The 15,821-nt window shown below is 38.0% G+C and overlaps 1 protein-coding gene across 2 annotated transcripts in view; it reads left to right on the plus strand.

Annotated features, from left to right (window-relative positions):
- The window catches only part of PTPRR (protein tyrosine phosphatase receptor type R), a 138,096-nt gene that overhangs the window by 1,675 nt on the left and 120,600 nt on the right, over positions 1-15,821 (plus strand). For both annotated transcript variants that reach the window (XM_086884415.1, XM_086884416.1), the window contains exon 2: positions 12,490-12,794. In XM_086884415.1, coding sequence (XP_086740541.1) covers positions 12,490-12,794 — 305 coding nt within the window. The remainder of the gene's footprint in view (positions 1-12,489; positions 12,795-15,821) is intronic.

Here is a 15,821-nt window from a genome sequence, read left to right on the forward strand (position 1 = left end):
TTGTTTCATTAAGTTACTGGGAATGTTTGCAAAGAGATCTTGGTCTTCATTATGTAAATGTCTCTAATCATCAGAAAAAGAGAGGAAAATAGATGTTTATATGGTGCTACTTTTTTGCCTGAGTAACCATGGAAAATAATTGTTTCAGGGAAGATGAGGGGGATGATGTACAGGAGCTGAATTCAACCTTTGCATGGCTGAGAATGGTTTGCACTGAGTGCAAGAGCTGTGCTTCCTCTGAGGCAGGGCTGCATACAACTTGCTCTTGTTGGAAGTCATTGAAGATGTCACAACAATGAAATAACAAAGGAAGCTTAACATGCTATGATATCTCTGTTTCATCTGATACAAGTAGAAAATTTGGTCTTCCACAGTCTACTACTATGGACATCTTTTATGTATAGCCTAGACTCTTGAATTATTTACAGTGATTTTGAAGCTTTGATTCATGTGAAATCACAAGATGCATTCTAATTGCTAGGTTACAAATTATATCCCAAATGTCAATTTTTTTGTGTAATGTGTTGGGAACTGCTTGGCTTTTTGTTCTGAGGCTGAATTTCTATGAGACATGTTTGTAGAGAATGCTGAAGACACTGTCAGTAGATATTAGGAAAATCTCCCTTGATATCAGTTGATGGTAATAGATTTTAGAAAAAACATAAGTCTACATTTACTTCAGCTAATGCTGCAGCAAAGAGAGTTAATGTGTTTAAGTAGTACTCATATAGCAAATCTAGTTTCCTATGGATTTACAATTCTACTACCGTTGTAGTAAAATTTTGTTCAAAAAAGGGAAATGTTCTTGTCAAAACTGTGGTCAGCGATTTTCATGTGATCCATAAGGTACCATTTTACTGAGTTAACTTAGATACCGATTCCAATGTAGCATGACGGTCATGTTATCAGAAAATGAAATATGATTATGCTGTTGGTATATGCATATATTACTACCTAAAATAAGACACTTGTGTGTGCATCTCTGAAAACAGAATTAGGCCCTTCTGCTGAGTGCAGCAGGTGAAGTAATCAACCTATATACAGCTTGCTGTTGCAGGAAGACCTAAATTTATAGAGCGATTACAGGTCAGCATGAACCTTCCACTTACATTATGCATTGCATGAGAGAGTGCACGACAGCGCAGGTTATGCTCTCTTTTACTATGTATGATCTAATACACATGTTCTTGCAATAAAATCTTAGTGTCCTGCAAGGTGACTAGGAAACATTGTCTATTTGTAAAAGAACAGCAAGTAGTAGAAAAACACAAAGCGATGCATTAGACTAACTTGTAATTAGAGAGCCACTTGAGTCATGCACATTACTCAATTAATTACCTCTTTCACCTAATTTTCTTTTTTTGGCAAATTTTGTTAATAAAATTTAAAAAATTGTTAATAAATTTAATTAGGTATCCATTTACTGGCAATTTATGGGGGAAAAAAATCTGTGATTCTGCGAAATAGACTAGGAAAACCAACCTGACTAGAAAAAACTTACACAATTAACAATCACAGCATCAATGCCTTGCCTTGCATAAAAACCTGCCTTGCATAAAAAAACCTCTCTTTAAGAAAGCATTTTTGAGAATTTGCTTTTAGGATAAACAAATCCCGGTCCTGCAGAAGCAAAAAGTTAGCAACTGATTATTTGGTCAGGTCATCTAAGTCATGGTTTCATGAGAAAGGCCTTACATTAGCTTGCTAAGAGCTCTTATTACCTCATTTTATTATTCTCTCCATCATTGAACACATGCCCTGCCAGCCCTAAGTCAATATGAACCACTACTTTCCTGCTAGCCTTTCAGAGAGGAAATGTTTAGATCCTTGCCTCGACCACTTGATGGATCCATTCTTCTTGCCCCTCAGTGGAATCACATACACTTCAGAGTAGGAAACAGTGGCATTTTATATTTTTTTGGGCAATGCTGTAGTAACAGGAGGATTGTTTATATCAAAACTGAAGTTTCTTTGACCACAAACTAACACTCCTTTGGGTAGAATTTGCTAGGTAGAAATGTATGTTGTGAATATGCTAGACTGGTTCTCATACAGCTCACAGGGTATCCTTACTAAGTTCTGCTGTGCTCAGCTTTCCTGGTCAAACATGCACTGTGTGATATTTTCATGGTTGGAAATTAATCGAGTGCACTGCAGTTTCTACTTAGATGTTGGGCAGGCCTATTTTCTATAAAATGCACAAGCTCTGTCACAGAAGTAAGGGAATCTGGAGACTGTACCTCTAGGGTCAACGTGAGATCTGCACAAAATGCATTTGCCATCAGATCCATTTCAGTAACCTCATACTAATGAATGAATAATTCTAGGTTCCAGATACATTTAGAGTGAAAGTGAAGGAGCTATTGATTTAAAAAATGAATAAGGCTTCTCCTTCATTACACTAACATAATCTAAATGAAGCTGGTTCTTATAATTGCCTTCCTTAAAAACACATTGCTGGCCATGAGTGGGTGTTTTTACTAGAAGAGACTTTTCTGTCTTTTATTAGTAGGACTCAGGGATAATCAGAGGGTAGTCATCTGTCTCTTCAAAGGTTCTGTTGGGGGAAAACCAGTTTTATAATTCAGTATCTGACTTTATATTTTTGAGGAAGTATTAAGTTGAAAAAGAGACTCACCATATTTTTAAATGTGGAAATTCTTGCTATTCATAATTTTAAAAGATATCATCTTCCATGAGAGTTTTATGTTCAGTACATCCATTAGGAGATTACTGAGGTTTGTGGTCTTGGAATCTCTGGCTAATTCAATTTGTTGTATTACAAAGAAGAGTGAAGCATCTTAGACAGTGAAGGCTGGTTGTAGCTTCTCTGAAGAGCAAAGTAGGACAGCTGCTGAAAGTCCATGAATTGGGCTCTTGGGGACTATGTCTCTCTAGAAGGAGGCTAATGACATAGCTGTGTGGCTCTATTTGGTGGTGGTACCCCCTGCACAAGGGTGTTACAAGGATTACTGTGGGGAATTAGATGGACGCTTAGGACTCTTACTCCATAAAGCACAGTCATTATGCTGTAGGATTTTCAGCATGGCTTCGGAATAAATGCTTGGAGAAGTTAATAAGATCTGCTCAGAAATCCTCAGTGGGATTTTTTAAGATCAATACTGCTATAAAAGAAAGCCAAAACTTTAAGACTGGACTTGACTTTCCTTCATACCAGCTATGGATTTTCATGGAGATACAATATATTTCCTTAAAATACTATGTATTTACATCCATTTTATGCAGAGCAGAATTTATCTGCATCTTCATTGGAAAAATGACAGTAATCAGAAAATTAGAAAAATTAATGTACCTGGGGAAAAAAAAAAAAAAAAAAAGGTTGCATGACTCTATATGGTACATTAGTGCCAAGGCATAAATATGGCAGGATACTTAAGTGCCTTTGGGACCACTAGCTCATCTCTTAATTCACATGAGTAGACCTAGTGAAATCAATGGTCTGTGGTTTCTAGTTTCAGTATTGACATATCAGGCCCATGAAATCAGATTCAAATATCTTTTTGAAAAAGATGCCACTCATATGCTTAATCCAAATTCACTGTAGCTGTGGATATTTTTGGCCAGGGCACTTTTTTTTTTCCTGCAGAAAAGAACAAATTTAGCAGAAATGAATTTGCAGTTGTTTCTATTTTCAGCAGATTGCTTATTAGAAAGGGAGAAAAATCCTTGCAATCATCTCTCTCTCTCTCTCCCTCCCTCTCTTGTGTGTACTCCCACCCTCCCTTGGTGGTGCTACTCCACCCTCACCACACATGCATGTGTGTGTACACTTCCTTGCTCTCACAGATACAAACACATGCATAAAGAATCATTTATTTACCTGCTCACAGATATACACACATTTTGTACTACTTGATTTTGTCTGAAATTTTTGGTCAAAAGTTCTGAACTTTGTGTTTAGGGGCAAATCAAAATATTTTTCAGAATTTTTACAATTTTCTTATCCTGTTCTTGCTTAGCTCTGGTGTAGTTTATTTGCTTTGAAATTTGATGTATCATGGGTATTGTTCCTCTGCTGGAAAAGGCCTGGCCTTTGGTTACTGGACCTAGGTAGGAAAGCACAGAGCTCTTCCTATGAAGGAATGTGATCTAGTAGTTGTGTAATGGGATGTTGCCATGGTTAGTAGCAAAGCTGTAATTTTTGTCCTGATTTTGCAAGGCCTCATGGTTGGGATTTGACATATTTACTATTAAATCTGATTTTAGCTCATACCCTTGCTGGTGATTTTTTGACCGATGTCAAGCACACTTGTTCAGGACATTTGCTCTGTCCAATCTTTCCTTGACCTGCCTGTTTTGCTTGGGTTAGCTCTGACAGCAGTTTTTCTACTTAAGCAAGCATATATATCTGTTTTAATCTATTTTCTTGTTTGTGTGTGGTACATCTATAGTCTAGACAGGAGCAGTAACAAAGGCTTGGTGGAACAGCAGAGGCTTGAAGAGTGGAGGCACAGGATGTTTCATTAGAGGAGGGCTGGTGTGGGATGATTAAGAGATGGAGTGCAATCTTGGCACTGAAGACTCCATGCTATAAAAAGCTCAGTAAAAGGTAAAAAATGCAGACCTGGAGCTTGAGAAAACTGGTTTTAGGTGTTAATGAAGAGAACAAAGAGGTAGTATCTAACATACGTAAGTGGCACAGTTTGTAGTAAGTTCAAATATACCCTGGAGCTCCAGACCAATTGAAGAAAGAGTAAGTATAAATGCATGTTAGGAAACACAGGTATATGCAGCTTCCTAAGAGAAGGGAGAAAGAGAGGAGGAAGAAAAATCCATCATCATGAATCCCTCCTGATGAAGCACTCCAGGTGCTGACAACTCCTCATAACAATGCTCATCACTATCACCATTGGGAAACAGTTGGCCTGAGGACCCAGGGAAGCGTGGAGTTAGAGTAACACCAGGGCAGGGGATAGACAATTGTACTATTCCTATAATTGTGACTTTTTCTGTATTCCTTGTTATTCTATAAAAGTTAGATCTAGACTAATAATGCTTATTGAATTAGCTTGTTACGGTTTTCACTATGCTGACAGTGAACTCTTGGGTTCACTTACCTGTATAAGGTGTGCTTCATCTTTGTTTATAAACAAGACTTTGGAGGTAACAGAGGAATTCATCTACCTGAAGGAGTATAGCTCTGAGAAGCTATACAGCAGCATGATCATTAGGTCTAGCAGCCTACTTTGAGTAAAGAATATCTTCATTTGTATTACTCTAATAGGTTTTGGCTAAAGAGAAAGCAATATTGTGAAGACTTATGTTTTGGCATTAGTCTCTGAATGATGGGAACAGTCACAGCCTGTAAGTCCTTCTGTTATTTATGTGAAGTAGTTTCCTAGGTGAATTCCTTTGTCAATTCGAAACTTCATGTATTCCCAAAGCAACAAGTGGATTTGTATTTTTTCCTTTCAGGTTTCCCTGATGCATCTCACAAAAACACTTTTGAAAGTATGTTCTGTTGTCCAGCTAATGTTCAAATCATATTTTAGCCAATGTTTTAACTGTATTTTATTGGCAATAAATTTTGGTGCACCATGCTAAAGTTCAACAGCAGTTTATGTTTGACTAAAAGTGCATAACTTTATCCAAATGAGATTCAGATTTGATTGATGTACTACTTAGCTGACAGTAAGATATATTGTTAGTTAGATGGTACAGATGCAAAGCATATCGCCTTCAGACAGCTTTTGTTTTCATTTTTGCTTTCAACATCATTTAAAACCTCTATATTTTTCACCAGATATGTTGAGTCCTTTTAATATGTTTGTTGGCTTGTTTGGGTTTTTTCTTGGTTTTTTTCCCCCTCTTTTTCCCTTGGAAATGTAGATGAAATAGAAATAAAACAATAGATTTTGTGTCTTTTGAAGGCAAAGTCAAATGTCCTGTTGCTTGCACCAGAAGAGACAACTTTCACAGCCCAGAACAGACAGAAGTCTTCTAAACCTACAGCAATGTTTATGCTATGTCAGTTAGCATTTCCCTTAGTATCATTGCTGTTGTGACTCCTGAGAGTTAGAACCATGTTCATAAATGGCTAGAAGGATAAATAAGCATTTTGGCATTTAAGCATTTTCTTTTCTCCTTTCTGTGGACCAACACCTCCTTGGCCCTTGTACAGACAAGAGAGAACTGCAAACTGTGCTCTGAAAGGGAGTCTGTTTCTATCTCAATGTTCTAAAAAGAGGCAGGGAATGAATCTCCCAGCTGTGGGAACTGTGGTGGTGTTGAAGAGGATTGATCATTGATCTGCACAAGTACATTGACCTGCATCTCACAGTGACTAGGGTAGCTTCTCAAGAGGTAATAAACCATAGGGCAAGAGATGATGAAGCCACGCCTGTCCATTCTGGGGCTGATTTATAGGTTTGAAGGAAGTTTGTGTGGAACAAAAAGCTTCTTTCAGAGTGGTGAGCCAAACAGAAAGGGAAAAGGTATGGGGAGCAAAATTTAATTACCAAAGTTTGGTAAGTATTTTTGTTACTGAAAATGAGAAATTACTTGGCAACAGCATTAAGTAGGTAACTCAAATTGCATTTAAATTAAATTTATCTTTGAAAGCAATCCGTCAAGTTTCAGCATGTTGTTCCCTTATGAAATGAGTCTACATTTTATGCTTTTTTCCCCTTTAATTTCCAGCTTTTAGCATAAAAACCTCAAGCTGTGTAATATACCAAGTTATTTTTAACTATAAAAAGACTTCAGTGTTATTATAGTGCTAGAGTATTAAGTGTGAGTATTAAGTAGTATTGTGTGTTTAAAATATATGCATAAGGCGTCTATATTTGTGTATTTTACTTAAAAGTCAGATACAGCACAGCACTTTTGCCAGTGGATTTGGGGTGGCTGCACTGCTTACAAGTAGCAAATATACAGTATATATCTCATTATAGAAAAATGTGACTGTTCATGAGCATAATTTATTACCAAATTTGTTCAGATTAAGATAAATAACAGGGCTTAAGAAATTACCTCAAGTTGTTTTTCCAGACACACATCACTACTTTAGACACAATTATCGTGGTCCTATCAGGTTTATGTTATGTCCCGCTGGGACTTATCCTTTTCCAGTCAAATAAATTTCTGGTTTCTGGCTGTAGAGGATGTTAAATGGGAGGTACCCAGCTTGAGTGGCTTTTGTTTTGTTGTATCATGATAAAATTACTTAAAGGAACCAGAGGGCTGGCACTCTGCTATGGGAAACCTGGTGTCAGGCTGGCAAGAAAAACTTGTCTGACTGCAAGTGGGATGAGTAGGGACTCATGTCATCGTTTCCTTGACAAGGATGCGAGATAAAATATCTGTAAAGCTCTGGTATTTTTATCTTTTAAGAAGATAAAAACCATGCTGCTGTGTTACTGGTTGATTAGTGGATCTTGACTATCTTGAAGTATTTTTAGTGAAAGTGAAGGTATTTGGGAATTGGGAGTCTAACAATTTTCTGGCAGGTTGCTTTGAGATAAAATGTTAATTGAAACTATTCAAACAGTCAAGACAGTCTAAAGAAATCTTAGCCTTTCCTCTATCAAGTAGAGGCCAACTGGAACAGTCAAAAGTGCCCACAACATCCAGCACATCAGATTTACTATTTATTATAGGCTTTCCTTTCTGCATATATAATGCAACTTTGTAGTGTGAGGCAGGCTCAGAAGCATGTGCTATCTAGCATACTTGTGATATATCCATCTGTTTTCATGAGGAAATTTTGTGCTTCCCGTATACTGGGATGATGTGTATACTTGATATGGAATTCTACTGTCCCATTCTCCATCCATCTTCTGTAGATTAGAATATTTTTTCTCTTTTTAGTTTATGACAGAAATTGTTTTATCTTGTATGTTTCTGCAGACAACTAAGAAGATCAAATGAAAACATATTTTGAACCTTTAAGCAGAACAGTTAGATTCTGCAGAACAGGGAATTTCATAAGGATTTGTCCAATTTTCCCTTCAGGAGGATGGCAAATGGTGTAAATGACAGAAATACTGAAACTAGTACAAGTAGTGAAGATGTTCAGATTTAGAGAGTATGCGTTCTATGTCACCCTGGAGCTTCTTGTTGCACTTTAATAGATGTAGTGTTATACTTGGTAGAGGTTCTAGAAGCACAGCTCCAGGGATTGGAAATGCAACTAAATCTGAGAATATCTGGAAGGAGAATACTGTTGTACAGGAGCAGCTAAATTAAAGAAGGGGATTGCAGTGGAGGAACATGGAAGCAAGATCAAGACAGGCTTTCTTGTTAAAAAAAAATCTAAGGAAAGCAGCAGCATTGAGGAGCTGGAAGAAAGGAAAAGTTGACCTATAGGCAAAGAACAGAGGAGGAAATAGCAATATTCATCAGGAGCTGAAATCTAGTAAAGAGTGGTGACCAGTCACTACATCATACAGACAGAAGAACTGGAGGGTGGAATGAACAGTTCACATCAGTACAGAGTCACAGTTCAGCTTCTGTTGCTAAAGAGGGTTGGAATGGTTATTACATGAGATGATCTGAATGAAGAGAGGACTGGTTATTTTCTAGGGGCAAAAGTACATACAAACCTGCTGTAAAGAGAAGTTCTGATGTGGATTTGAAATTAACCATTGATTTTTGTTCACTTTGGTACAAATAAAATTTCCATTGACATGAAGATAGCGACATTGAGCTGAGTAATAGATGAAGACTCAGCATTTTTTTGGATAGAAGAAACAGCATGGAATCACAATCTAGCACCTAGTCTGTTCACAGTGCTGAGGCAGAATAAATTATAATTCTTTGTAAATACACTTGAGGGGAGACAATTTTAGGAGAAGGAATAAAATTATTATAGTTAATGGATAATAGCAGCACTGGGTGAATTTCAAGTGAGTCATAAATAACTACATCCTGAGGTAGAGTTCAAACAGGGTAGTGTGAAGATACTATCAGAACATAATTTTGGATAAAGCTTGCTATGGTTATGGAAGAGAAACCTCTAGGAATTATATTTTTTGAGCCTTTTCCTAAACCATATTTACTGAATTTTTGTGTATGTTGGGATATCTGAAGCTTAAAAGGGACCAAAATCAGTTCTTCACAGCTTCTGACAGTTTCCCTGGTGGCTAGAGAGAAGCATATTATTTTTTTGTATATGTAGATTTTGATACAGGAATCCCAGCCTTCTGTCCCTTTAGGGTTGGAGAGTGGAAATATTTAAAGGTGTTATGTAGCAGAAGTGCTGTTATTTCTAACTACTTAATTCTCCAATGTCTGGCTGGTGCCTAATTGCTTGTGTTTGGAGCTGAAGTCTGCAGGGTCAAGGAGGAATATATTATCACTTCATCAGATTGAGAGGAAGTTTATGTTCCCCTGTAGTATCAAGGGGGGCCATTTGTGAGGGTCACCTGAGGCATCCATGGCAGTCTGGGAGCCCAAGACTGGTAGTGGTTAGGGCCTTCTACACAGTCTTCTAAGTTTAGTGAAGTTTTTCACATGGGGCACTGTGGATGCTTGTAACCTACTTAAGATGCTGGATCTGTGTGGACTTCTCAGGTAACCAAATTCAGTGTAGTAATTTTCTTGGAACATACTTGAACATCTGACTGCTTAGCTGATGAAAAGGGTTTTGTGTGAGTATAATGTTATGTAATTAGACTTTTAATTTCTCATTACTACAGGTTAAACAATATATTTTGTTGTCCATCTTGAAAATTTGCTACAATGGACCTTGTATGGCTGCAGGGTCTGGTGCTACTGATGTGATATTTAGCATTCTAGTGGAAGAAAGTCTGGGATTTAGAAGCAAATGGTGACTCTGCTGTTAAAAAGTATTGAGATTCAAGGACAAGTGAGCTTTTTGGGTAGTTCCTTCAATGATATTTTTATCAAAAATATTCAGGAAAGAATTTGGGCTGGTAGGTAATTGTATTTTTTCCTTCTTCATTCAGTGAAAATAATAAGGGGGAAAGTTGGAATATTGAAGTGGGTAAAAAATGCAGTGCAAAGACTTCAAGGAGAATCATAGTTGGTTTGATTCCCTCAGAAACAAAGGAATAGGAATGAAGGAAGCAAAGAAGACACAACAAATGTGCTGGTGGTTACATTTCTTTTCTTAATCTCTGATCAGTTTTGAAATACTGATTTTCTGTGAAGGAGACATGAAAATAAATCCAGCAAAGAGATGACTGTGAGAAGTAGGTGACGATGAGAAGTGCTGATGTTTCCTTATTTTTATTTTGCCACTGACACAACTCTCTAAATTGCTAGTTAAGACCAGCCCTCAGGATTTTATCGATGAAGCCAACACCCACAAAGCTTAATGAGAACGCAGCAAGTTTAACAAGTTTTGAAATTCAGCTGTCTTTAAGACTATACTCTGCAGTTTCTCTTTTTTTTTCTTTCCTCCTGCTTTCAGATGTCTTCCCAATCAAAACCTGACAAGACCTAAAAACGTGGTCATCTAGGAGGTTGTGTTTGTTTCAGCCATTTGAAAGAGTAGTCTTAGATTTAGCATTTTATTTTATAATAGAGGGTCTGTGTTATGTCTTTCTACTATTGATTTCCTGTTCATGTATGTTATAAATTGCTTCACTGCCTACTGACAGGGACCCACTTACTCCAGAGGATGCATTTCTCAATGATGCAAAGCAATACTATAACAGAGATAAGGTATTGTCCTTGATTTCCCTAACTGAAATTTCATGAGGAAATTAGGTCAACAGAATGTAATTACCTACAGTGAAACCTCCTAAGGGCACTAAGTAGAGCTGTGCAAATGACTGATTATTTTGATTTGCTTACAGAAGCAAGAAAAATCAGAGGAAAAATTTGGTTTGAATAGAACAAAATGATTTCTTGTTCAACCTGAATTGAAATGTTGTTGGTGCTAAGCTGCTCTTTGTAGTTCATTATAAGAATTAAAATAACATTGATTTTATATTTTTTAACTAAAATCAGCTCTCAAATTGAACATACCCATTAACTCCAGCAACCTGTGAAGAGGGAATTCCAGGCTGATCAGTGACCTCTATGGGTTCACTTTTCACAGGGCACAAAATCCTTTTTCTACCACACTTTGTTTCTTAGAGTATTTTTCTGGAGGTGACCAATGCAGCTTCAGTTACTTTTTATCTGTGAGGCAGCTGATCCTTGCCTAATTTTTTTTCTGGTCAGATAAACTGCCTTCCAGACTGGTAGCTGAACTGTAGCTATTCTGTTCAGCATAAAGGCACTGAAGAGTCACTATTTTTCATCCATGGGAAAAAAAAAAGGAAAACAAAACCAAAAACCACATAAAAATGTAGTCATAGTTCTTATAAAGGCATTGTCTGGGAAGTATTTTGTCTTTCAAAAGAGAACTTATTTTTCACTAATACATAATTAAACCCATGTAATTACAGAATCACAGAATGGGTATGGTTGGAAGGGGCCAGTGGGATCATATGGTCCAATTTCCCTGCTCAAGCAGGATCATCTGAGAGCACTTTGCGCAGGATTTTATCCAGACCATTCTTGAGTATCTCCAGTGAGGGAGACTCCACAACCTCTCTGGGCAATCTGTTCCAGTGCTCAGTGACTCACACAGTAAAGAAGTTCTTTCTCATATTCAGATGGAACTTCCTGTGTATCAATTTCTGCCCCTTGCCTCTTGTCCTATTACTGGGCACCACTGAGAGCAGCCTGGAAACGTCCTCTGACACCTGCCCTCAGATACTGATAGACATTGATGAGGTCCCTTCTCAACCATCTCCTTTTGAGGCTGAGCAGGCCCAACTCTCTGTTACTCTGCGTAAGTCCCATGCCTAATTTAAGAGAGTTCTTTGTGCCCAGTACCAAGGTATGTAAAGTATGGCCACACCCCAGTATCTCCTCTGCAGAGAGCTAGATGCTCCATTGGCTGGCCAGGCAATCCTTGAGTGAAGGCTGGGTCACAACAAGTGTTTGCACAAGGAGCTGTAAGGCCTCCTGATACAAGCAGCTGAACAAGGAATGCAGAATTAGGATTGTGGACAAGTCTGAATTTTCTCACATGTTTAAATCTGATTTTTTAATCAGGTTCTTGACCTTTTCTCCTCAAGTGCCCATTTGTAACAGATAATCATTGCTTTCTCATCTTTGATATTACTGGGTGACAAAACACGTCACAAAGTTGACTGCATATGTTTTCCGATTGAAGTTGATATCAGTACAGAAATTGAACTTGGCTCAGCATGTGTTCTTCTTTCATATATAATTTTTTAAATGTAGCCATGGCTGGAAATATAAATAACATTTTTAAAAGCCATGTAAAAATGAGCTCAAGAATGTAGTATGCTTCTCATGCTTAGTAGACTCTGTAGTGCTGTCAATCTATTGCTATGGAAAACACATTGTAAGATTTTAAGTGAATTCTTGTATTCCAAATATATTTTTCAAATTTATCAGAACACAAAGATCTTCTTGAATTTCCAGTGCCATCTTCAGAATAGCCAAGAGAGACATTCTAAACTTACTATTCTCTTTCTACAGGCTGCTTTTCTGGAGACAGTGATCACTTTTTGGCAATTCATCAGCGAAAGAGTGGAAAACCTGTGTTTATTTATCACCATGTGGAGAGTGTGGAGAAAAGTCTGGATACAGACAGCTATAAGGATTCCAAACAAAATTTCCATTCTTCTTCCCACACCAAAATGAGCAAGTTGCACCCTGCAATAATTCTTAAATCAGCTTTCCCCAGGTCTGTTTATGACCCATCCCTCAATCTCTTAGCAATGACTGGTCAAGATCTGGAAGTAGAGAATCTTCCCATTCCTACAAGAAATGTGATTATTGTGGTAAGTGACTTTTTCTGGGTTCTGGAGGGGTTTTTTTGTGAATAAAATGCCTGCAGATAAATATAGATAGATTGTAATTTTGGGTAACCTGACTGATCATCTGAATCTAAATAATGACTACTTGTTTTTAATTTCTTCACTTTGGTGGAATTTGCACCCTGACTAACAAACAAACTGGTGAACCAGTGCAGAATATAGCTTCTCTGTAGGTAAAGACCTTACCTTTGCCTCAAATGCTGTTGATCCTCTTGTCTTGACTGATGTTTGCACAGTTTTTACTGGATGAGCTTTAAACTTATTCTGCATGAGTCACAAGAAAATATACTTCAGGGAACTATTCTACAGAGCCAGTGAGATTTTAAGAGGGTGACATATAGGTTTCATTCACTTCTGTTCCTCTGGTAAATCCACCATTATGCTTACTTCTGATTGAAAAAAAAAAAAAATCTCCTGTTTCTTGCAAAGAATAAGAACTTTGTTGTTGTAAGCCATATGCTCTTCTTCTGGGACATATGGACCGGGGACCCTCCACTTTCAGTTAAGTCTGTGTGTAACCTTTCCTATTCTGAAGATGGTGATGGCAGTGCTCCCTCCTGCAGTGAAGGGCATGTCAATTTAACCATGCACTGATGCTGCCCTTCTGCATCCTCACCCTTTGTGCTAGTGGAGCAGCCTACTGCCAGGAGAGCTGTCCTTGGTGGGGTGCATGGTACAATCCGTGCACAGACACTTCTTTCCTCAGCCTTGTGTGTAGGCAGCTCTCCTTGATACCTGGAGGGAAAAAGAGCCACTTAAAACGGCTTCTGCACTCATTAGAGTGAACTAATAAAGATTAAAGGGAAAGCTGTAAATTGCTTGTTTCAGAGGAAAATGAGAGATTAAGAGAGAATGGCCTTTACAGACAAGGAAAAAAGAGTATAGAACACTAGAGCATGTTGGCACCCCAAGAGTTTCAGAATCCCATATGAGTTCCCTGTAGGGTACTCTAGAGATCTGCCCTCATGAGTGCACCAAATCCAATAGAGTAGTGACAATGAAAAGAACAATCAGGGTAAAAAAATTGAATAATTTCATTTATCCATTATTAAAGTTTTAACAGTTAAAAAGTACTGTCAGGGAACTAGACTCAGAAAGCTGGGCTCTGGACTTCTTGCATCCCATATGAACAAGACCTCTTCAGAGTTTAGGTGGCTAACATTGTTAGTGAACAATATTCAGCTATGTGGAAGTGTTCATATCAGAGCAAAATAAGGTACTGTCAATCTTGCTTTACTGGGGACAGGCCAACTGCAAACAGAGTCCCAGCATTGAATGGTATTGATCAAAGGAAGGAGGTGCCAAGCAAGCTGGATATATCTATGCCTCAAAGCTAGCCTAAGCCAGCAGGGCGGACTCCATAGTGAAGGTACCTGCTCTGCTCTTTCCAGTGCAAGCATTATTTCACTTCATTCAAGGTGAAACCTTTCTATTAGTGCAAAGAACTCAGAATAGGTAGGCATGACTCTTCTTTGTTTCCATTAAATGACACTCTTACCTATGAACTGTTATTTTAGTAGGGTATTGCACAGTTTTGGAGACACGTGGTCCTCAACTAGTAATGGAAGAATCCTGCAAAATATACTGGGGCTACCATGATTTTAGCTGACTGGCTCTGTGGCTGCATTAAAAGCTAAATGAGGCAGATTTTCAATTGTCAGGCAAATTCACATTAAAAAAAAAGGTCCATTAAATCTATATTAAGTTCTCATTAAGTGACTTCGGTCTGAGGCTTTGCTACTGCATTTCTGGGATGGAGCTGCTGCTCTGAAGCCTTCTGTTCTGGCTGAGGACCATATGTGCTTTAAGGGGAGGTATAATAGCGTGAGCTAATCATGACATGAAAGCTGTTTATTGCTTTGGTTCTTCAGCTCTCTCTGGATGTGCTGAACAACAGTGGTTTTGATTTGTTTCTAATGTCATCCTTTGAGGAAAAGCCTTTGGGGAAGTGTATGTTTGAAGCCAAAGTGCTGTGAGTCAGACAGTGCATTGGACTAATCCCACCATCAGAAATTTTGAAGATGCCTCCTTTAAAAGGGCTGCCTGTTGCAGCTGTCCTGCAACAGGGTGGTTGCCATCATCCAAGCACAGCTCTGCTCCTTCCAGGTTTCTGTATTTCAACATTCTGTTTCTTCCTCTTGAATGTCACCTGAAGTAGATTGTAGTGTTAATGTAATTACCAAGGGAATCTGGTTTGTTTTGAATTGCAGGTGTATCGCTCCCTCTTTGTTTTGAATTAGCACTCACTGCCTGTTGCTGCTTTCTGGTTTTTAATATATAGGGAAAGCATCAACGTTCGTTATTTTGCCCTGGCTGACCCTTTTTGTTCCAGCCTTTAGCGATGTTGTTGGTTGTTCAACTTGGAAGGGTAGTTGCTACTGTTAGTGCTTGCTGTAATCCAGTTACATGACTGGTGTACATCGTGATTTAATATGAAAGCCAGCAACTTTTTTTTTTCTTTTTTTTTTTTTTTAAATAAATCAATGCTTAGTTGGCTCTGCAGAGGAGAGGAAACTGAATTCAAGCTAATTTCAGTGACTCAAAGTCCATTTTCTTCATGATCAAGGTAGACAGGTAGGGTGAGTGGATGCCTAATGCAGAACTATTACAAGGTTATATTTTGTGCTAAGGACTAAACCATCTGACAAGGAAAATGTTGCCAATGCACAGCAGAGTGCTATGAAGCCAAAAATTCTGCAGGTATTGTGTCAAAAAGTGATGTTTTGTGACTCTAACAGTAAAGAACAAGTTAAGAAGTAATTTTACTGAAACTGGAGATATTGCAGTCCTTGTTTGCCTAAGTGAGGAAGAGAAGGTATTTATTTTCTGGGAGGGAGTTTTATATAATTAAAGGGAATCACATTACCTGATATTAAGTTCCTGTTGTTTGTTTTCATGCTTGTATGTGTTCAGTTCACCTTGTTTTTTGAAGGAAGTGAAGACAATTTAGAGCTTTTAGAAGTATTTTGACTGTTCTATAAATGCCTTAGT

The sequence above is a fragment of the Cyanistes caeruleus genome, chromosome 4 (genome assembly GCF_971803275.1).
Source record: "Cyanistes caeruleus chromosome 4, bCyaCae1.hap1.1, whole genome shotgun sequence".
NCBI lineage: Eukaryota > Metazoa > Chordata > Aves > Passeriformes > Paridae > Cyanistes > Cyanistes caeruleus.